This window comes from Rhipicephalus sanguineus, chromosome 8 (genome assembly GCF_013339695.2).
Source record: "Rhipicephalus sanguineus isolate Rsan-2018 chromosome 8, BIME_Rsan_1.4, whole genome shotgun sequence".
NCBI classification, from domain to species: Eukaryota; Metazoa; Arthropoda; class Arachnida; order Ixodida; family Ixodidae; genus Rhipicephalus; species Rhipicephalus sanguineus.
This window is the reverse complement of record NC_051183.1, coordinates 4,371,622-4,394,901: the sequence shown is the minus strand read 5'-3', so window position 1 is coordinate 4,394,901 and position 23,280 is coordinate 4,371,622. Positions and strand designations below refer to the sequence as shown.

General features: G+C 46.3%; 1 protein-coding gene across 1 annotated transcript in view; it reads right to left on the bottom strand.

The window, feature by feature from the left end:
* The window catches only part of LOC119401241 (A disintegrin and metalloproteinase with thrombospondin motifs 12), a 32,645-nt gene extending 11,527 nt beyond the window's left edge, over positions 1 to 21,118 (bottom strand). Inside the window, exons 1-9 of the mRNA XM_037667926.2 lie at positions 20,932 to 21,118; positions 13,978 to 14,150; positions 13,355 to 13,447; positions 13,131 to 13,269; positions 6,704 to 6,858; positions 5,981 to 6,052; positions 5,764 to 5,894; positions 5,616 to 5,665; positions 2,447 to 2,555 (exon numbers count right to left, since the gene is read on the bottom strand). Of these exons, the coding sequence (XP_037523854.1) occupies positions 2,447 to 2,555; positions 5,616 to 5,665; positions 5,764 to 5,894; positions 5,981 to 6,052; positions 6,704 to 6,858; positions 13,131 to 13,269; positions 13,355 to 13,447; positions 13,978 to 14,150; positions 20,932 to 20,977 (968 nt within the window). The 5' untranslated portion in view covers positions 20,978 to 21,118. The remainder of the gene's footprint in view (positions 1 to 2,446; positions 2,556 to 5,615; positions 5,666 to 5,763; positions 5,895 to 5,980; positions 6,053 to 6,703; positions 6,859 to 13,130; positions 13,270 to 13,354; positions 13,448 to 13,977; positions 14,151 to 20,931) is intronic.
* Positions 21,119 to 23,280: the final 2,162 nt, after the last annotated feature.

The following is a 23,280-nucleotide window of genomic DNA, read 5'->3' as shown; positions in this document are numbered from 1 at the left end:
CGAAAGAGACTGGTGAGTCTGGCACACCATTCAGGCCATGATTGCTGCCTGGTGCCTTCGTAGGCGTGCCACGCCTTGGCTGCACCGCGAAGGTGGTCGATGGCCATCAGCCATTTCCGATGTTCTGGCCAGGCATGGAGGGTGCCGAGAGAATTCATGGTGTCGATCCACAGGAAAACGTCGTCCTGGAAGCCGCGAAACTCCGGTACTGGCCAAATAGCCGACGATGATGAAGCGGCAGGCAAGACACCAGAGCTTAACGACGTGATGCGGTTGGAGCTGACGTGATAATTCCATCAGGGCATGCATGAGCTCCGGGCCGTTGTCGGGGGGAGCGCCCGACGTGCGAGGAATCACGGCTGCGGAGTATGCAGCGGTCCCGGTGATCATGGTGGTAGGATCGATGGCTTAGGACGCGTGGACGGCGTCCCTTGTCGTGAACTGGTGTCACGGCGTCGGTGAATTGGTGTGGAGCCGCCGAGGAGGCCTAGACGCCGTCCCCGAACGGTGGCTGCAGCGGCGGCAGGTGAGCAGGTGCCGAGGAGGCCTGGACGCCGTCCTCAAGTTGCGCTTACTGCTGCTGCACGCTGGCGGGCGCCATGAACGAAGTTCGCGCTTACGGTTCGATGGTCGTAGACTGCTCCATTGTCAAGGAAGAGACAAATAGACACAACACCCGTTCGCTGGGCTGGCTGTTCTATTATCTGCTTCGTCTTCCTTCATGATGACTGAGGGGCGCGAGAAAACGGCACACAACGAAAAGAAGTGCACGGGACGACGCGCTACTAGCAACTGATTAGATTTTATTTCACTGCGCTATAAATATGTCTTTCCTGAATAAAAATATTTCCGTTGCTAGTAGCGCGTCGTCCCGTGTACTTCTTTTCGTTGTGTGCCGTTTTCTCGCGCCCCTCAGTCATCATGAAGAAATACCAACTCGCCCAACTTTTTACCGTACTTTGTCTTCCTTCCTCTTCGCGCTGCCCGAGCGCGAGGGCCCAAGCTCTGTTCCTGCTTTTTGTCATTACAATATATATATATATATATATATATATATATATATATATATATATATATATATATATATATATATATATTAGTTGAAGGAGTGGTTGCCTTTGGTTGCCGTATAAGTATCCCCCCAGAGGTGGCACTTCAAGAAAACTTCATTTATTACGTCGACGTTTCGGTCAGAGCCGGTCAGAGTCTTGAGAAAGGTCAGGCTCTGACCGAAACGTCGACGTAATAAATGAAGTTTTCTTGAAGTGCCACCTCTGATACTTATATATATAATATATATATATATATATATATATATACATGGAAGAGAACCGGTCTTCGTCAGGGCTTATGAGCAAATACAGCGCTATGCGAACATCCAAAATCGTCGTGGTCACTCTTAGTTGAAGGAAGGAAAGGGAGGAAATAATAAATCAGTCAAGTTGACAGCGGTGACGTATAGTGTGTCAAACAGTTCCTCTCGGCTCATTCGCTAGAGCAAGCAAAGAAGAGAATGGGGAAATAAGCGCCGTTTCGGCAGAGTAGAGCAGGTGCCATAGATGCGGGCGAAAAAAAATAAATAAAGAAATAAGTAAGTAAATAACTAAATAAATAAATAAATAAAAATAGAAATGACAGAAGGGCAACAAAACGCAGAGCGCGGCTTCCGCGGCGCGCCTTTGAAGGTCGCGGGGGGGCATTGTTGCTTTGCTTGAGTGGCAGCAATTACTTGCTGCGACGGGTGCATCCGTGGCAGAGCAAGCCCCGATCCCGCGCCTTTTCTTGTCACCCTCCTGACTGCAGGAGGGTGACACGTATTTTGTCGAATCAGTGTTCTGGCAAACTCAGATGTTTAGAGAAAGGGAGATCTGGCAGAGTACGCGCGTGAGCTCTGTGGTTATTCAGACGTAGTCTAAACGCCGTACCAGTCTTGCCTATATACTGCTGGCCACAGACATCGCAATGTAGCATATATACAACATTCTGACTGTCACAATTTAGAGGTCCCTTAATTTTGAATGTGAAGTCAGAGGACGAAGCCTTGGCAACACAGGTTGTGGTCATATGTTTGCAGACCTGGCAGACCTTGCAGACCTGTTTGCAGTACGTTTGACCCATTGGAAAAGCTTATATATATATATATATATATATATATATATATATATATATATATATATATATATATATATATATATATATATATATATATATATATATATATATATATATATATATATATATATATATATATATATGTTCACGTTCTGTTTTCCACTGCAGACAACCGTATGAGTGTGCTAAGCGCTTGACAGCGCAGCTTTGTCTTTGCTTAATATGCCGCAATGATGAAAAAATATGACATAACAGAAAGGACTGGCCAGCACAACAAACCCAAGTACAAGTGGTTCTATGTTGTCGCGTCGATATCACTTTAACAGGAACTTACAGGTGAGCAAGTTCGTGGCTGAATGTGTGCGCCCCAGTAAACAGTCCCGGCTTATCTTCTCCAAGTGCCACGTAGTGATTAGTACAGATACCCGATAGGAAGCCGATTCCTGAAACAAATTATACCAGCAGTTACAAAACTTATCGCTGTTACTGAAGATGGAGCTTTCAAAAGATGCAGAAGCTTGAGAAGTGAGTGACAGCCACATTGAGGGAGGAGAACGAGGTGCTACGGAAGTAAATACAGTGAAACCTCGGTGATACGATCACAGCTCATACGAATTTCGGGGTGATACGAATTTTTCGTTGGTCCCGGCCAAGGCCCATTGGCCTGCAATGTAATGGAGTATGGTTGTTGCGAACCGATTTTCATCCAGCGACGCTTGATACGAACGTACGCTACCGCCCCAGGTACGAAGAGGTGCTGTCGCGGAAGACGCGCCAAGCACGTGCGAGCGCGGGAACGCAAGCGTGGGCATGCGCACCGCACCGCCAAATCATCAGAATCACGGTGTAAGAAAAACACCTTTCTTACGGTCAGAATAAACCTTCAGAGACGCGTCATGGCCTCCGAGATTGTCTGCGCGAATCTTTGAGGCTCATATGTACCTCCGTGTGCCTTCGCGTTTAGATTGCATAGGACATTAGCTCCATGCTTTTTTTTTTCTAACGCGTCGACGCGGGCTGCTGTCGTTGTACTCTGTTTACACGTGCCTGCCTCGTGCATCGGACATCCTATGAGAGGTGGATGGGGACCGAAAGAAGGCGAGGACGGTTTGGCGAAGGAGTCAGGCCTCACAACGTTCATGCGCTACCGTTGAGGTCGCACTTGTGCGGGCACGACCGTAAATATCCCAAAAAACATCCCCAGCACCTCCGCGACCATAAAATCATAACACAGGACCGTGGTTTTGTAATTTTGTGGCATTGATCCATAGCGTCAAAGCACTTCTTTTGTTACTTTCTCTGCAGTACTCCGGTGTCATGTCATCCAAAAAAACATACTAAAATTTAGAAGGGGCTACCACTGTCGCGGGTTACAACGCACCTGTTTCATTAATTGAATGCGCGCGTACGGGCCGTATATTTACCAGTGCTGGTATGATTGCCGAGAACTAGAAACTGAAGTGACAATCATTCAGGGTTCTTCCTGACGTTGCTGCGGCCCTGAAAAACAATAAATGAAAATGTACGCCAGATTTCTTTTGTGGCATGCTAATTTTCCATGCTTTCTGTTGATACGAATTTCGGATGACACGAATATTTTTGGTGGTCCCGTGAGATTCGTATCACCGAGGTTTCACTGTAATCTCTGTAATGAAGTATAGCTGACCATTCATTGATCGCGGTAAGAAATTACAAGGCATGCAACCACGAAACAAGAATTTTCATGGTCTGTCGTATAGAATTGTTACATGGCCAGCATATTTTCACTCAGACTAACCGAATAGGATCACAATCTGAGACGTCATGATGACGTCACAGGTCGTCAATGTTTGTGACGTCATTATAATGTCAATGTGACGTCACATAACATGGCGTCACATGATGACGCCATAACAGGACATCCTCACTTAGTCAAAGGTTGGCTGATCCCGGAGGCAGTGTAAAACCACTACGTTAGGTGCAGGAAGCTTTTGGGGCGAGGGGGGTGGAGGGAGGGAGTTGGATCAGTACAATCGACTGAGAAGAAAAATAAGAGCACGGCATTCGCTTTCGAGGCGTCTTAGGCTAACAGGCTAATGCATAAAGAACAATGCGACATTTTTTACTTTATAGTCCACTGCTCGGTTTTATATGCGTGTTCATTCTCACCTTTGAAATCCAGCTCACTTTGATATTGTTTTTCACCGTTATAAATTGTCTAATAAATTCTTTACTCATGTTGTCTACTCTAGCATAATTTGTTCCTTCTATAGCGAAAACAGCGTTTTCATTGTCTTAGTGTCCCTATCCAATGGCCATTCCTAAACTCGCGAGATATAATAATGAACAAATCAATAAAAAAAATGCCATGCCTGCGCGGAGCGTGGAGCACAGTCACTGCGAAAGCTGGAAGAGCGGCCCTTCTAGAGCCCGTTCTAAACTCTCTTGGGGAACACATACAAGTACTTCAATATATGTGGTTAAGTGGGCTTCTTGGTACGTACATAGTTTTTCAAGCAGCGCAGAAACGAGACACCAAGCACAGACCACACAACACAGACGCCGGCTTCCAGCAAGGGTTTTATTGCACGAGCGCGAAATATATAGTCAGAGAAAGGGACAAGGGAAGACACGTGACAAACATGATAAAAATAATGACTAGTGGTTGCAGGTTTTTAAAGGTGTTAATCTTGCAGATATGCGATTCCCTTGTCGAGTAACTAGATGAACGGTGAACTAGCGCATGAAGGGACTCGCTTGATAATGATGAAGGCCTCAATGATCTCGCGCATACCGAATTTTAATCAAGCCACCGTCATCAGAAAGCATGCGGACCAGCGCCCGCGCGAGATCATTGAGGCCTTCACCATTATCAAGCGGGTCCCTCCATGCGTTAGTTCACCGTCCATCCAGTTACTTCGCCAGGAAATCGCATATCTGCGCTGTTTGAAAAACTATGTAATACAAGTACATGTGCAGAGTATCCCTTATACGCCACAAATGATTACTTTTGTGATTTAGTGACGCACCCACTATACAATTATTCGTCTTTCTGCGTATAAGCGAGGTAGCCGCTACACATCTGTAAGGCATTATGTGCACTTTGTTGATGCTGCATGTGGCTGATGACGATGAAGAATCATGGTTGAGCACTTTGTAGTGAGTGGGAAGCTTTAGACCACACACTCGTTGCGCAGTGAGCATTGTGTGACGCCTGGTTGTTATTTACTCTTCGCCACGCTATATTACACATCTTAAGGCGATTCTTTGACCGACATGACACCAGTATAGGGTCTTTTTGCAAAGGTGTTTAAAGTACCACCTTGGCTGGCTCTATGGTAGAATACTCGATTGCCACACAGAGGGCCCGGGTTCAAATCCCATTTGACGCTGGATATTTTTATTTATTTCATTGTTTCTTATTTCGCGCGATAGGGGTTACGGACACCGGCGGCGACGGCGGACAACTACCCCACTGCCGTTGTGATCTGCTAATATCTTTCGCTGTAAAAGGGAATACTTACCTAAGCCAGCCTCAGTAAGTTCACCGTTATGTATGGTGATTACGTCGTATCTGCATTTTTTTAAAGAAAAACGAATGATTTCTTTATCAAAGCCAAAGAAAGTTTACGATGGCGCAAGAATAAAATATTTAGTGCAAACATACAGTACCCCGATAGCAGAAATACGACGTCCGGTCTTCCAAAATCATCCCTGCGTTTCACGGCGTAGCTTCGAAACTCTTTGATTGTTAATTCATCAAACAGATAACCATCTTGAGTTACCACAGCGTATGGCTCTTTCTGGTAAACGTAAAGGAACATGTCGTAAAGATTGTCAAATGTAACACCGTCACCGGTACAAGTACATACTTAAGCAGCACACTTACCTCATCTTTTTCCAGGCCAACGAGTACTAGTTTGACCCTAGGATTGGTCACCGCCGCAAGTCTAAGGTTTGCCTAAGTGAAAACATCATCAGCAGTAGCATCATCAAGAGGTAGACACGGCTATGTTACATGGCGCTTCATCTACTTATCGTGTCAACCGGAATATGGTTGCTGGAAAACCAAGAGAGCTGTAGCAGTCTTATATTTCGGAGAATTAAATGCAGATGTGGATACTATTCAAGTATGATTTTCAGATGAAAGTTGAGTGACCTTAAGGGGAGCACCTGGACTTTTTTTATTATATGGTGTGTAGATGGACTTAAAGAATTACATCTGCAAATATACCCGTAGCTGCAGTCGTTACAGGTGCATGCCGAAAGCAGCATACACAATATTTACATTATCGAAGTGACCATTTGAGGTGGCATTTGCAGTGCTAGCAGTTTCTTGAACTTCCATGCGGGGATAACTCTATGGCTGATTTTTTATTCGGGGAGTCAAAACATTGAACTGCTGCCATCTCACCAGCGGATATCTTTCGTACTTCCATGATTGCTTTAAATCAAACACCGCAACTCATACTTCGCAGTGTCAATTCCCGGGTAAATGACCACTTGTTATAACCCGCGTTGTGGAAAAAAGAGTAATGAGAAGTCGTGCGTCATTTCATTCGTGCGTTCTTTTTCTTCAGCAAAGAAATGAGATAAGGAAGTAAATACTTACATAATTAACCAGGATACACGCGTACCATATCAGATGTGAAGTTTGCCGATAATAAGCGTAATGACGCTTTCCTGTAACTACAAATGTTTCGACATAGATCATATCAGGAACCTGCGCCTGCCGTCCGTATGTTCTTTCGCTTATATTTGCTCCACCTGAAATGCGATACGTTTATGCTCTGGAGGCCCAACGTTAAAACGCACCATAAGCCAACAGATGTCATTGCTAGCGTCACAAAACTAAACGACCATTGATAATGAGTCTCGAGCGTGTGCCTAAGCGCTGTTTAATATGTACTATATAAGTCAATGAGATTTCTAACTAGATCTTCTTTCGCGATGTTGTGCAAAAAGGAAAAACTTGAAAAAGCGCACAGCTAACGCCACGCGCTACTTAGCTGAAGGGCATAAAAGTACTAATAATAATATCTGGGGTTTAACGTCCCAAAACCACGATATGATTATGAGAGACGCCGTAGTGGAGGGCTCCGGAAATTTCGACCACTTGGGGTTCTTTAACGTGCGGTATAAAATTACTATCGGCGTCAAATGAAACGCGAACAGCGGCAAGCATTAGCAATGGTACAGTGCCCCTTCCAGCCATCGCCATGGATAGGCGCGCGCATCATATTTGGCAGCACTGCGCCATTTCACTATTGTGCGATATGTTCGCTTCAATAAAACTTCTTCTCGGGCTAGTTGGTGCTGTATCCCAGACGTCATATTTTTAGCGCAAACAGGAAGAAAAAGAACGAACTAGCTGAGAAGAGGAGAGGCAGAGAAGAAGACAGTGCACAGGGCAAGCGCTAAACGTCAACTGGCTTTATTTAGGAAAGAAAACCACGAAAAAGACAGATCACCTAAAGCGCATGCGCGCAGCCGTGGCATAGCTAATCAATCATCGACCTGAATAGTCTGAACTCGTTGCCGTACAAATGTATAGACGTGTCACTAATACACTCTGTGCCCTTGCTCTTAATATGGAAAGCTTCCAGCAACTCCCTTCCCAAGGTATCACCAAGCCTACCCAGACTCTTGATCTCGCTTAGCCGCGGTGCACACGTGCAGGCTGCGCAATGAGCCGGTAAATGCGCATTACTACCATTTTTCAATGACAAGTCATGTTCCCGCGCACGATCGTTGATGCACGTCCCGGTCTGACCTATGTAGGTCTTCCCACATGATAGTGGTATGGCATACACCACGCCCATTGCGCACCTCACGTACGGCCTGGCACGGTTCTTTTTGCATCCATGCTTCTCTTTTTCATCGCATACGCGTGCGCACAGGCCACCCAGTTTCCGAGGGGCGCAGCACACGACAGAAACGCCGTGCTTGCTGGCGACCTTCTTAAGGTTGTGGGACATCCTGTGGATATACGGTACCACTTCAGGTCCCCGCCTCTCTCGTGCTTCACTGGCAATTTGCGGTTTCACGCCTCATCTTCTTCAAGATGTTTTGGGAAACTGCACGAACGACCGCGCACGGATAACCAGCCGCCCGTAGCCTCGCCAATTGACGGCGGCTGGGTTGTGTGAAGACCTTGCGTTGACCAAGTTAGCAAAAGGTGTAAAGGACTGGAAGTGTGGTGTGTTATCTGTGTTTTTCACCGCGAAATCGCACAAACCGGCAATACCATTCCGTACGATTGTAAGCGAACGTGGCTCGTGGCAACAGCTCGTCAGCCGGTTTGTGCCGATGCAGTTAAGTTCCCTAGCTATCGACGACCCTTTTTTAACAAAAAGTTCTCAAGACGTCATTGCCTTCATACAGAGTGGGGAGGCAATAGGTCAGTGTTTTTCAGTAGATGTAGAAGATTTGTTTTACTCTGTGCCCCAAAGAGAAGTGCTAGCTGCTGTTCAAGGTTGTATTGATAATTACGGTGTGGTCCAATTTCAGAATTCTGCAGGGATGTCTGTGGTCAATTTTATGAATTTATTAGAGTTTTACCTGAAATCAACGTTTGTATCTTTTAAAGGGAAACTTTATACAGCCTCCAGCATTTTTAATAATATCGCGCGAGCATCGACCGCACGCAGCATCAGCGCCTTACAACGGCGATAATCTGCTAGACCGGCAACAGTACGCGGAGGCGCACAAAGCTGCGCTAGCGCAAGCGTCGTCTGCCACGCTGTTCCTTTCAGGATGATGCACGCCCTACCACAAGGACTGTATTAGTCTCCTTAGATAAAAAAAAGGAAAACAAGAGCGGTTGAACGCAAACGTGGAAATAAAAAAAAAAGCAAAACGTTCGTGACGTTTCTATCTGCGATTGTGCGCACTCCGGGAGCCTTTAACAAAGAAAGGGAGTGTTTCATCCTGAAAGGAACAGCCTGGCAGACGACGCTTGCGCTAGCGCTGCTTCGTGCGCCTGCGCGTACTGCTGCCAGTCTCGCAGATTATCGCCGTTGTAAGGTGCTGATACTGCGTGCGGTGTCCTTTGTCCCCGCTGTTATTCATGCTGTACATGGTGAGGATGGAAAAAGCGCTAGAAGGTAGCAACATTGGATTTAATTTGTCACACAAACAGGTCGGCACGATGGTTGAGCAGAAGCTTTTAGGTCTATTTTATGCTGATGATATTGTCTTATTTGCGGACAGTCAAGATGGTATACAGCGACTGGCAGATATATGCGGAAGGGAATGTGAGGCTCTAGGACTAGGATTTAGTGCAACAAAATGTGGATTGATGGTATTCAATGATCACGAAGACCATGCGGTCTTCATACAGGGCCAAAAAATACCGAGGGTAAGCGAGTACAAGTACCTCGGAGTATGGGTAAATGAGGGGGATAGATATATGGAGGAGGAGGAAATAACATTTGTTTACACATCCGGCGTGTGGGAAGTCCCCGGCCTCGCAGGGCGCGGATGTTCCCTATCTTAAGACTACGGCTATTAGAGTCCGATAATCTCAGAGCCTAGACCTCGAGGATGTTGTGCTTCAACTAGGCGACAGGTACTCGGGTGCCTCCGCGCTCGTTAGACGGGTCGTCGGCTCCCTTTCTCCGTTGCTTAGGTACAAGAGAAAGCATCGGTAGCAAAGGGAAAGAGGAATGCAGCAGTTATGAAGCACAGAGCTTTATGGGGATACAATAGGTACGAGGTGCTTCGAGGGCTGTGGAAGGGTGTGATGGTCCCGGGGCTTACATTTGGGAACTCAGTGGTTTGCATGAAGTCAGAGGTACAATCAGGAATGGATGTAAATCAAAGGACGGTGGGCCGCCTCGCGTTGGGCGCTCACGGGAAGACGACAAATGAGGCTGTAAAGGGTGATATGGGATGGACAGGCTTTGAAGTGAGGGAAGCTCAGAGCAAAATGAGATTCGAAGAGAGGCTGAGGAAAATGAAGAAGAGTAGATGGGCAGAGAAGGTTTTCAGGTATTTGTATAGAAAAAGCGTTGACACGCAGTGGAGAAAAAGAACTAGGAGGCTCACCAGTAAATATACGGCTAGCAGTGCGGGCGATATGGCAACAAGGAGCATTAAGCGGAAGGTCAGAGAGGCGGAGAGGACTTATTGGATGGCAGCGATGGAAAAGAAGCCGGCTCTGAGTAACTACCGAAAGGGAAAAAACGAAATAAGGAGGGAAAGGTTTTATGATAATTCAAGGGGAAGCGCTTTACTGTTTGAAGCAAGATCGGGCTGCCCTAGAACGCGAAGTTATAAAGCGAGATTCAGCAACGAAGACGAACAATGTACATGCTTCGGGGGAACTAAGGAAACGATGGAACATGTACTGATTGAATGTGGCGATATTCACCCAGGTATACTTGTGGGCACGAGTCTACAGGAAGCCTTGGGTTTTAGGGACAACAATGGAAAGCTGAACACGTCCGCGATAGAAATAAGTAAGAGACTGTTAGAGTATTGGTGGCAGAAGAGTAGAGATAAAGTACAAAAATAAATAATGCGGAAAAAAAATAAGGTCATTCTGCCTTAAGAGGCAGAGAGATAGACCGTGAATTTATAATTTTTTTGGTATAATAAGATAGATTTAATCAATGTAGATAAGGTATTAGGCCAGCATGAAACAAGGAAGTTTCTTTCTTTTTTCTTCGAGCATGGTGGCAGACATGTCACCGCCCCGTTATAAAGGGGACGCTCATAGCATCCATCCATCCATCGATGCTCGCGCGATATTATTAAAAATGCTGGAGGCTGTAAAATGCCACGGTGCTTGCATCGGTTCTTGTGTGGCACCGGTGCTCTGCAACATTTTTTGGCGGCTTTTGATAATAATGTTCTTAGTGTACTTGACGACAAGGTATTCCTGAAGGGTTTTAGATACGTTGATGATTTTGTGATCATTTGAAAGACTAACACGGATTTTTCCCTGGATCACTGCGTTGACCACATTTTAACAGTTTTTCACCAACATGGGCATGGCTTGAACTTCACTCATGAACTGCCATCAGATGGTTCAATGCAGTTTTTAGATTTGAAATTACATCTTAGAGAAGACCATGTTTGTTGGCAATACAACCCACGTGCGAAAAAAGATCTGTTGCCTTATGATTCGGCGCACTCCAAGTTAGTGAAAAGGGGTATTGCGAAGCTTTGCCTCGAGTCTGCTCTGGTGAAGTCGTGTACGCACACAATGCAGGACAGCTTTCAGGTTCAATTGGCGAGGCTACGGGCGGCTGGTTATCCGTGCGCGGTCGTTGGTGCAGTTTCCCAAAACATCTTGAAGAAGATGAGGCATGAAACCGCAAATTGCCAGTGAAGCACGAGAGAGGCGGGGACCTGAAGTGGTACCGTATATTCACAGGATGTCCCACAACCTTAAGAAGGTCGTCAGCAAGCACGACGTTTCTGTCGTGTGCTGCGCCCCTCGGAAACTGGGCGGCCTGTGCGCACGCGTATGCGATGAAAAAGAGAAGCATGGATGCAAAAAGAACCGTGCCAGGCCGTACGTGAGGTGCGCAATGGGCGTGGTGTATGCCATACCACTATCATGTGGGAAGACCTACATAGGTCAGACCGGGAGGTGCATCAACGATCGTGCGCGGGAACATGACTTGTCGTTGAAAAATGGTAGTAATGCGCATTTACCGGCTCATTGCGCAGCCTGCACGTGTGCACCGCGGCTAAGCGAGATCAAGATTCTGGGTAGGGGTGGTGATACCTTGGGAAGGGAGTTGCTGGAAGCTTTCCATATTAAGAGCAAGGGCACAGAGTGTATTAGTGACACGTCTATACATTTGTACGGCAACGAGTTCAGACTATTCAGGTCGATGATTGATTAGCTATGCCACGGCTGCGGGCATGCGCTTTAGGTGATCTGTCTTTTCCGTGGTTTTCTTTCCTAAATAAAGCCAGTTGATGTTTAGCGCTTGCCCTGTGCACTGTCTTCTTCACTGCCTCTCCTCTTCTCAGCTAGTTCGTTCTTTTTCTTCCTGTTTGCGCTAAAAATATGACGTCTGGGATATGTTCGCTTCTGTTGTAGTTTTTATATCTTCAAAGGAAAAAGTAAAAATAAAAAATAAAATTGAAACGACCAAAAGCGCTCTGCACGCCCACGCCGGCACCATTATCACCATATCAAAACTAGAATAGAAGCAAAAATATCGCACTATAGGGGGATATCACGCAGCGATGCCAATCCTCATGTGCGCGCCGATCGGTAGTGCTAACCAAACGGCACGCACTATGGGGAACCCAAGCTCAAGTTTGGGCGCGACGCTCGCGCGGCTGAGCTATGCGTCACTGGGGGCAGACGCTGCCTGCGAAGGCGGTTTGCCGCCGGATTTGGCAGCGGCGGCGGCAAGGACACGTGCGCGCATGCGCTCCTCATTCAGCCCGAGCACTGCTAGTCAGCAATAGTTACATTGTGACGCACCACAGGTGCAATTAGAGAGCGATGCGCGCGGAAGCGGGGGCGGCAGTGTTGCGGCCGTGGACATTCGCAGTTTCGATAAGAGCAGTGGCGCCGCTCGACGTTGCTTTGATACCATTGATAATGCTTGCTTGCCGCTGTTCGCGTTTTATTTCACGCCAATAGTACATCTTTCGAAATGCTCTTTTTTTTCCTTGGCTTTCGCAGTAATTGCAAGAGCCCCGTGGTTGTAAAGAATTGCGATATTAATCTGCGACTAGTTTGCTCGGGCTTTAACGAAATATCAGTGAACTATATGGCGTGTTTTGTTACCAAGGTAAAGTTCGGTGAGCTGTTGTTATTGGTGCATTGTTTCCAGTTGTCGGTGCAGTTTTGTAAGCTCAACCGCAAGTTAGAATATCAGCTTTGAAGAACGAACTATATATAGGAGTCGGCAGCGTACGAATTGATTTGCTCCACGTGTGCAAAGAAATTAAACGAAAGCATTCATGACGTTCGAGCAAACCTTGTGACGCGTGAAGATGCGAAAAAAAAAAATTCACAGTTGCTTTGTGGAGACCTGACAGTGCGTTTTCTTAAAGCAACTCACTTCTTTCCCTTGTCTTTAGGGTCTTATCCAGCATATCATCTGCGTCAATCCTGTAGATCATGTGGGGAACAGAGCCATCTTCTGATCTTTGTGAGACAGGCATCGGTTGAATCCTATGATGAGGGCCTATGAGCCCTCTCTACGGTAAAACAACAAGAATGCCTTCAGACAGCGCGAAATTCGGGAAAAGAATTTTGCATATCATAGCGTTAACTTGTACGTACCATGCTCACTCCCTTGTCCCCTCTGATTACTTCTACGGTGGCGAGTTGCTCCTCATCTTCGTAAAGATTCTTATTGATGCCTTCGCCGTCATACTGCGAGATAAGCACTGTCACAAGATTGCTCGCAACAAATGCAATGCGACATAAAAATAACGTTTGTTAGATACATGTATTTTTATCGACACTGTATTCTACTGTTACATTACTATGTTCCTTCTAAAAATGAAATAAGCACCTGAAGTAAACATAAACAGTAACTTGTCTCCAATTCTCGACTTGATAACATGACCATTCCTCACGCAGTATGAAAATTTTCCGCCCTTTCCAGCGGTGTGAAGGCGCGTACATAGAAATATTATATGTAGAGAGGAAATAAATATCAATAAATTAGTTTGCTGTACAATCCACAAGTGAAAACAGAAACGGTACTAAAACAGCCAAAGGTTAGGCTATGCGAGAACGCTGACATGCATAAATGTGGCATTTAAGTTTATAAAGCAGCCGAAATAATTATGTCGGTATGTCCATAACAATAATGTCCATGATAATGAAGATTACGAGATTGTGTTCACATAATATAAGAGCCTGAATTCGTGACTTCATAAGCAAAGTGCATCACTCACGAATTGCGTTACAGCCTTGCCGTTTTCCTCCGACAATACGTGAACCTTTGGTGCGGCCACCGTCACCCGTCTCAAGTTTAGCGTGAGGCCTTCGTGAACGCGCATCGCGATACGTCCATCCGACGACCGCTCTTCAAGGAGCCTCGGGTAAACACGTCTCGGCATCTCCGAACCTACGCAAGAACGTGTTACGATCGTTTCAATCAATCAATCAATCAATCAATCAATCAATCAATCAATCAATCAATCAATCAATCAATCAATCAGTCAGTCAGTCAGTCAGTCAGTCAGTCAGTCAGTCAGTCAGTCAGTCAGTCAGTCAGTCAGTCAGTCAAAAATGTACTACACTGGAGCTTAGAACGACAGAAATCTCAGCTAATTCGTAAGAATTCATCATAGATCATCATCACCAACTCAAGAGTTGCTAGTCTAGCCGCTTTCCTGTCTCCTTCACCGTTTCCTGTGTTCGTCTGTTTTCGGCTGGTATAATTCCTTGATGCAATGCACCAACTAGCCCAACAACGAGTTCTATTAGAATTGCTTGGTATTTCGTATTTAATGGGCATATCACAGCACCAGTCAACGTTATCCATCATCATTATCCATCCGTCAACATTACCCAAAACTAGTCCTGTGTCGTGAAGCGGCACCTGTGCAGTCCAGCTTTATTTGCGCCTGCTGTATGATATGGTTACTCGTTGCTGCAACTGCATCGATCTACATTTCAGCGATGACTGTCTTATTTTACGCTTTCATGCTGCTACACACACGCACGCGCAGACGCACACACACACACGCACGCACGCGCACACAGACAGAGAGATGGAGAGACCGATAGAATGCTTACGCACTAAAAGTTTACAGGGGGCAAGCAGCGCTTGTCAAGACAAATGTTGTAACACATATTGTTCAAGGTTCTAAAGATGTCAAAGAAGGTTACATACTTCCTATGTATGTTCTTCATGTTACACAGTATGCGCCTGGAAACTGCTATTTGGATGACAGCGTGACAGCGATATAGGAGTTAAAATAGACTCGTCACGCATAAAGAACTTTAAGAAATCCCAGTTTTAAAGGGCCCCTCACCAGGCCACATGGCAAATTTTAGTTAGACGCTGGAAGTTGCTGTGTGCCGAATGAAGAGCATTATGCCGCAAGAATTTTTACAATTGGTTCATTACGAGCTGAGAAAAACAATAACTTGTAGCGGCGCGAAACCATGATGCAAGGAGGCGAGCTTGACACCCTTGCCACTCGCCCCGTGTAGCCTTCACAAGCCAAATCCCTTCCCTGCCCTCTTCGACATCGGAGCCGGAGGATCACATGACGCATACGCATTAACACGTCATGCGCATGCAAGGTCACGTGTGCATGACGTGCCCGAGACAACCCGAGCACGTGAGCGGCGTTGTGTCGGCGTTCACTGTGGTGTACTGCCTGTTTCTGCGGGACAGGCACGACAGCTGCGACATTTGTACCCGCACGAGATTAGCGGTATCAAGAGCCAGTGCCGCATGAAAATTTAGGTAGGCGCAGGAGGATGAATGAGCCTAATGAGAGCTGGAACGAGGTAGAAAATGACACAGTATCGTTGCCAGGGCTGGCGTCTGCTGGACGCGCAAACCGCGAGAACACGAACGCATGCGAAACGGAGGCAGGTTAGCCCCGCATCTCGCTGCAATTCGCCATTTAAAAAAAAAGAAAAACACGCACACATTCTGTTTGTGTGTCTTATTATTTCTCTCAAATTTCATTAATCTATTCAAGCAACGAATTACACAAGCTACTCATGTCGCATAAATTAATTATCGCAGTGTCACGTGCTACTGTTGGCTACGTCAAAGCACAGTCGTCTACGTAGAGGACCGACGTCACAGCACTACCGTCTGCGTAGGGCCATTCCATCGTGTACGTCATCCCCTCATTCTCTTGGCGTGCGCCCGCGAGACGAAGGGCAAGCGGTGTTCAGCTTGAAATTTGACCTATTTCACAGGCGCGTAGCGCTGCAAATTTTGGGAGGCGTAATCGTAAACGCCCGTTGTATGCATTGGGCTCGTCAGCTCAAAATGTTCAGACCTGGTGAGGGGCCCTTTAATGCACACTAAAAATTACACCATTTCCCGCTAAAGGGTACCATGAGGCGATGCGAAGCCGGAGCTCTTGCACGATCGCGTTCCGTTGGCGTTCTTTGGGCATGCTACCGACCTCGCGCCGTGGAACGCGAAGAGGAACGCGCATCTTGTGTGCCATCTAGCCTGGCCGTTAATTCTCACAGGGCGAGCGGGGAACGCAGTCGGCAGGCGTGCGAGAGGGGGGCAGCGTATGAGAGGAGAGAGAGGGGGAGGAGGCGCGCATGCGCTGGTGCTCATCGCGGCGTTGCGCAGGAGAGAATTTCGGCATGTCTAGCCCGCGTTTCAGAGGAAGGGATGAAAGGTGGAGGGGAGAGGGGAAGTGGAGAGGGGGAGGGGACAGAGGGAGTGGAGAGGGTATGCGCATGCGCAGTAACGGTGGTCACGCCGCACACCACCACCACCGGATTGAACTCCGCCATAAGATACTTCGCATCTAAAATGCGAGAAGGCTGTTCTTGAACAGCGGAGCTGCTTTCGCCGAGCTTTGGTCCGTCCGTCGCGAACAGAAAACTCCGCACAGCGATGACGCCACTGCGCGTTGCCCAGCAACCCGTGGCATAGCTTCGCGCCTGCTTCGCAAGCCCAGACACGGCTCCGCCGAGCTCCTGCCAGCTGGGCACGACCTGCTGCATACGCCGTGACCTCACCGCGGCGCAACTACATAGAGCTAATATACTGACTCCTAGAGGAAAAGCTCCCCATAGGGCGAATACATTAAAACCCATAACCGCATAGTGTTCCGCCATGATGGAACAAAACGAACGTTTCAAGATCCTGTGACGCTCGCTATATTTGAAGGTAGTAATCAGTTTTAATCTACCAACCTAAGCCAGCTACGCGCTGTTCAGGGAACATCTGCTGTGTTTTGATGCGTGAAGCCATGTGTTGGTGTAGCGTTGTCTGTGCAGCTGGCCCGATTGATAACTGTTAAGTTTGGCACCTGTTCGTGCATGGTTTTTAGTAGGCACGCCCTACCAATAATGCACAACGAATAGAGTTTCTCCGTTCGCTGGCGCAAGGGTCACTCGACGGGTCCCAAGCTCGAAGCAAAGAACCTAGGCCGTGGTCGCGCGGTGCTTCGACTTGCAATGACGAGACGCCTGTATCCACATTCTTTTTCAGCTCATTGCTGCTGTACTTCAGCGCAGAAGGTCATAAAGCAGAAAAATGTCGATTGCAGCATTCAGCCGAGAATGTGAGTGAGACGTCACCCAAAAGCTTCAATCAAAACTAAAGTTACACGGCACACGAAGTTTTATCGCCATTAAAAAGACTATAAAATAGTTCGGTTGCGCCTAGTTGGTACCTAACTTCCAGTGCTTGCCTCATGTCTTCTTTGCCGTCCGACCTACTTCGCACTGAAGTTTTCAGCTTGAAAGAAAAAGGCTGTCACATGAAGTCGAGTTGTTGGCACGTGGCGACAGACAAAACGACTTAAACGAAGTTTCATAGGCTTTAACACGACGCGCAAACCGGCGCAATTGGCCCCGAGCACACACTCGCGTACTCTCTCGAGAGAGAATAAAATGTTTATTTGATGTTCCGTGAGAAAATCGATGAGTATTGATGTTGATATGGCGGTGCCGTCTAGTAAACTAGCCTGCAAACGCTCCTTTCCGCGCACAGTAATTTGCATGAATAGCCATTGTATTCTTTCGTAAAAATGTTCAAAATAAACACAGAACAATATCCGCACGTTTTTAACTGTGCAAATGCTTCTTTAGCATTGATATGGCGAGTATTGTGAGCGTTGCATAACGCTAATTTTGGCGCATCTTTAAAATAATGTGATGGCAACAATGACAACGTTCCAAGATGTCAGCGTTCTTGTGGTTAGCGGTCTCAAGGCTCAGCTTTTCCTCTAGATCAGTATATTAACTTTATAAGGCGAGGGGGGTTCCAGCCAACTACTTAAACGAGGACAGAGAGACATACGACATACCACGGGATTGGCAAATGAAAGTTTATTGAAAGTTTTATTTCATATGTATAGCAGTTGTTAGCGGACGCATTGTTCACTGATTATAAGATTGTTTATTTCTGCGCATGAATTTTCTAAAATTTTTTTCTTAGTAGTATGGATGGCGTACTGATGCATGATTGTCCACTTCAGTAGATGGCTATGGCTCCTACATTTCCCGCGTCAGCTTGTCTTTACTTCTGGCTAAAATCTTTACGCCGTGCAGTTTGACAATCATGCATCAGGACACCATCCATACTACTAACAGAAAAAGAAAAAAAAGATTCATGCGCAGAAATAAACAATCTGGTAATCAGTGAGCAATGCATTCGCTAACAACTGCCATAAATTTGAAAGAAAACTTTCAGTAAACGTTCATCTGCTAGTCCAGCGGTGTGTCGTATATGTCTTTCTGTCCTTGTCCAAGTAGTTGGATGGAACCAAGCGTGGCTGTAACCAACGCCAGTAGGTGGCTGCAACGACCGAGCTCAAGCAAGCAGAATTCTTAACTACGCTTGGCTTCGCCCACCCGGCTCGGAACTGCGTGCAACCGCTCTGCTCCACCAGTCGTGACGAGATGATTAGCGGAGCTTGCCGGGCCGCCTTTGATGGGGTCGGGAAAGATGAGTTTACGTTGGCCTTGCTCAACGTGAGGTCGCTGCAAAACCACGCCGCGGATGTTAACGACGACGAACTGTTGCGGAGGGCTACGTTGATATGCTTTACCGAGACGTAGAACAGCCGCATGGAGATCGACGATTCAGAATTTTGGCATAACCTCAAACACCAAGACCAGCTCGGTGCCGATTAGCTCCGCTGTGTCTTTAGCATTGCGTCACTAGCGCAAGCTACTGCCTCGCTTTTTTGTTTACAAATAATACTAGAGTCATGACAACAGATAAAGAACGCGATTCAGTTAAGCAACTAAGTAATGAGTTTTATTAAAAAATTACGTTTTTGCTAGGATCTAGAACAGACAAAAACGGCAGTTCTATGCATGAAATTCAACGGAAAATAGTAATAAAAAAGACAGCAATGAAAGAAATTTCAATGATTATGAAAGACTGACATGATAGCACTTCAAACTTAGCTTAACGCTCAGTTTTGTTTTTCTTTTTTTCTCTCAGTGACGTATGAGTGCGACTTCTGGACGCAGCGAAAATATGAGAGAAAACATATTACAGGGGTCCCTTATGCACTTAAAGACGACTTGAATGTGAAAGCTGTATGGCCTTTTAAAGATCGAAAGTATTATTAAAGACGGGCACAGAAAGTACTTGTGACATTTCATTATTCAATTTCATATGTTCCGCTAATCGACGTCTCCGAAAGAAAAATCACTTTGGCCTCTGCCAAGTTGACTTCAAGGACAATGCTAGGCAGAGGCCACACATTGACGCATGACGACAAAGGCTGCATTCATGTTCAGGCGTTACTCTATAGCCGTCATTAGGCCGGGTTACGTGAACGCCCGATTTTTTTAGGCGAAGCTTTTTGTAACTCGCAGATTTCAGTGGCGCCGTCGTACACGAGGAACCCTGCGCCGGTAAGAACGAACAGATATGCGGCCCTCGAAGGCGCGCCGATTACATGCGTATTTGCATGCGCCGTTTTTCGATAATTGATGCTTTCTAGATCGTGAACTTGTCGGCACCAGCCGTTTCTCATTTGGCAGCGGAAAGGTGCTCGCCCTGTATTCTTTTCTTAGACTCCGTTGGAGCTGCGCTTCCGTAATTACGAACTTATACCAGCATGCACAAATGGCAGTTATGCATGCTTCGCAGTGCGTTTATTATGCGTTTAGCAGCGTGTCCACGTACGCAACGCGCACGTAAACACGCTGCTAAGGAAGCTAGTTGCCGCTTGAAAGACGTGGCGCAAAGATAAAAACCAGAAGCATAATGAAGGGACAAAATTAATTCCCCACTTCAAGCTGATATCCACTACTGGCGCAACACACGTACCAGTCACTGTCTTGACGAAAACTTCTAGCTTGCTATAGAGCGGAAGATGAGTGAGGATTGCACTCCAAACACGTTGTTGCCCTGTGCTAACTACAGCATATTATTAAAGCTCGTTTCGTAGCAGGCGTCGTTGGTTGTGAGCGAAATATATGCAAGTAAAGAAATCATCTAATTGCGAAATTCGAGATAGATGCAAACAAAGAAAATGAAGATCTTCGTTTCGGAGTGGGAATCGAACCCAGGACTGCCGCGTAGCATGCAAGCAGGTGCTCTGCCACAGCGCCACACCCGTGCACGGAAAAACCTCGCAAGAAAAGCCCTATATGAATCTCATACAGTGCGAGGTCTGTCATTAGCACATGTAATATTGCGTGGCAGAAGCGTAGAAAAGCACCAGGCGTCAAAACACGTGAATTGCGCAAAAAGAGTGTTTGGATTAAAGGCCCAACAATTACAAAGCCCACATGCATAATTACTTATCGTTATGAGCAACAGCACCAACAACCTGGGCAGCTGGGCAGGTGCGGGTGTGGGTACTAACTACGACGCCCACTACGACGCGTAGTGGTTACTTCGCCAATTTGCAAAATGAAGAGTTATGGCGTAGCTAGGGGGGCACCTCTCAATTGTATACTTGATGTGGGAATTCTAGGATACTTTTAAATGGCCAATGTTACGGCCCTAACGTTCATTTCCTGGTGACACAGCGTCCGCCGAGCAGCGAATCCAGCCTAGCGAGGCGATGCGAACGGGACCCGGTTACGCTATCGCGTTCTACTCTTGAAGGCGAAGCGCGAACGTCCTCCAAGTTTTCTTGCTGTTCTGTAGTACTGCTCTATAGTAAGACCTTAGATGACTTTAACCTTGTTGAATAGTGAGAAATAAATCAGAAGCTTACCTTCTGAAGGAAGTATCACGAGTATAACCAAGCCTACAAGGCGCATTGTGCCTAAATTCAGGAGTCAATGGGAAAAACTCAATGTCGTCCTTTGCCGCTCACGTAGGTTAATAGGAGCTGCAGTCCGAGAAGATCATGAACAAATTATGCCGCCATCGATGAGGGAACGAGGGTAGGGTATTGTGTGAAGAGCAGTCAAGACTGTGACATTCGATGAAAAGTTTCCCCCACTGTATTTTCGCTGAATGTAAGGTACAGAATATGAACAGTTGCTTAGTTTACTTCAACATTTCTACTGTATGAAGTGCAAACAGTTTGCTTTCGTGACAAATGGGCACTAAATGTCATCATACAACTTTGTCATCAAATGTCATAAACACTTGTAGTTCTAGAGTAGAAAATGAGATTATTATTTATTGTTATATAGTGTTCAGGTGATTTTGGCACTTTTTTCTAGCGCCGGCTACTTCTTTTCATAGATGACAGTATACGTGAAAGTCACAGAAACGAAAAGAAAAAATACGTAAAATATTGGCTAGGCACAGTTCATATATTTTCCATTCACATAAAAAAGGGAAAAAACACTCACACCAGATAGAGTCTCGTCACATAACACTATAGTTCACATAAAATGTAATCCCACGAACACTGCATACACTGTAAATAACACGAAACGTCCAGTCACATAACACTACTTAAATTCATAAATTCCAGTCATATGAATACAAAATGAGTTCGCACATGAAGCGACACATGCGACAGAGTTAGGTCAAAATGTATGCATAAAATCAGCTTTAGAAAGACTTTCTCAATAATTTCCAAGCAAGCCAATCTCTTCTAGGACCTTCTTGACTGCTAATAGTGCACGTTTTTGCAAGGTGTGTTGGCCTTGAACCTAGGAATTTTCGTAGGCTGAAGGGCCTATGAGCCAGTGCCATTAAATCTCGCACTAGTTGCTGTCTTTCGCCCCGATATCGTAGCCGTTCTAATAAAATATGCTGTATATCTTCATCCACGTGTCCGCATGCGCTTTCTGGACTCTCTGCTCGTAAAATTTTATGTATAAAGTGTTTTGTGTACGCGATAGCCGGCCGGAGGTGGGGCATCAGTGTTTAAAAGGCCCTGCTGGTGTTTAACGTTAAGGGGATCCGGAATTGAAGAGTAGGGTCAATGCAAAATAGGTCTGAATATCTAGTATTTCCATCAAACCATGTCGCTCTGCAAACACGAGCTGACATCTGTCGCAGTTCGTTTTAATTCACCTTTTGTCATGGGCATTCCCAATGTATTATTTTTTGCTTTGTGCTCGTCCCGCTGCTTCATCCGCCGCAACATTGCCAGGGATATTGCAGTGGCCAGGTGCCCACTAGAATAGTATTGTGTGGTTACATAAGAAATGTATTTACGAGAAGAGGAAAGCGGTTTAAAGTGCTGTGAGCTCCGCTATTCGGGTGTTTCAAGAAATGCTTGCGAAAATTCTCAAAGTTAACAAAAATGCGGTGATTGCTCACTACATCCATAACTTTTTTTCCTGGTGGAAGACACTTCAAGTTTGTTTCACATTAACTACAACACTAATTAGATCAATTAAAATTAATAACTCCTTAATAAAAAACAGGCAGTAGGGTGAACTTGGGAGAACTGAAGTCTCTCCTGTAAAGAGGTCGTTGCCGCTTTAATACCTGCAAAAAATGTTGCAGTGGCTTAGCTCGGCTATGCCTGGATAACGTAGCGTTAGCAAAGGTTCAGCTGATTGTTCTTAGCTTTCCTGATTGTGTAGGATTAGCTTGATTATCGTGCTTACTGCTGCTCCAATGACACACACATGGTATACATATTATGTGGCACATGTTTATTTATTTTGCCAGGCAACTACTTCGGGATCCGATGAGTTAAGCTTCTCCGCTCTTCTGCGTCGTTGAGCAGCATTTGCGCTCTCCTTGTCCATGGATAAACCATACTGGCAAACGCCAGTCAGAGGCGCTATCAAGCGGCTCCAGCGCAGTGTCAGACGGCGACTGCACAGCGAAGGCGAATAGCTGCGCGCGCGCCGGCGCCAGTACGTCTACCTCGGCTACGACGTCACTCCTCTGGAAAGCGCAGACCAGCGGCAGCGAGTAGCGCGCGGCAGCAGCAAGTGCGCGGGAGGTGCCGGCTCCGATGCGCCAGCTGTGTGACATCACTGATCCTCGCGCATGCGCAGCACGGCTCTTGAGGAGCCATACGAAACGGGCTCGGCTAGGCCAGTGTAGCTAACGCTACAAAAGCGGCGGCTGGTAATTTTTGCGAAATGATGACATTCGAGCAACTACGCCGGCGAAATCGAAACCGAAGTGTCGAAAACTGCAG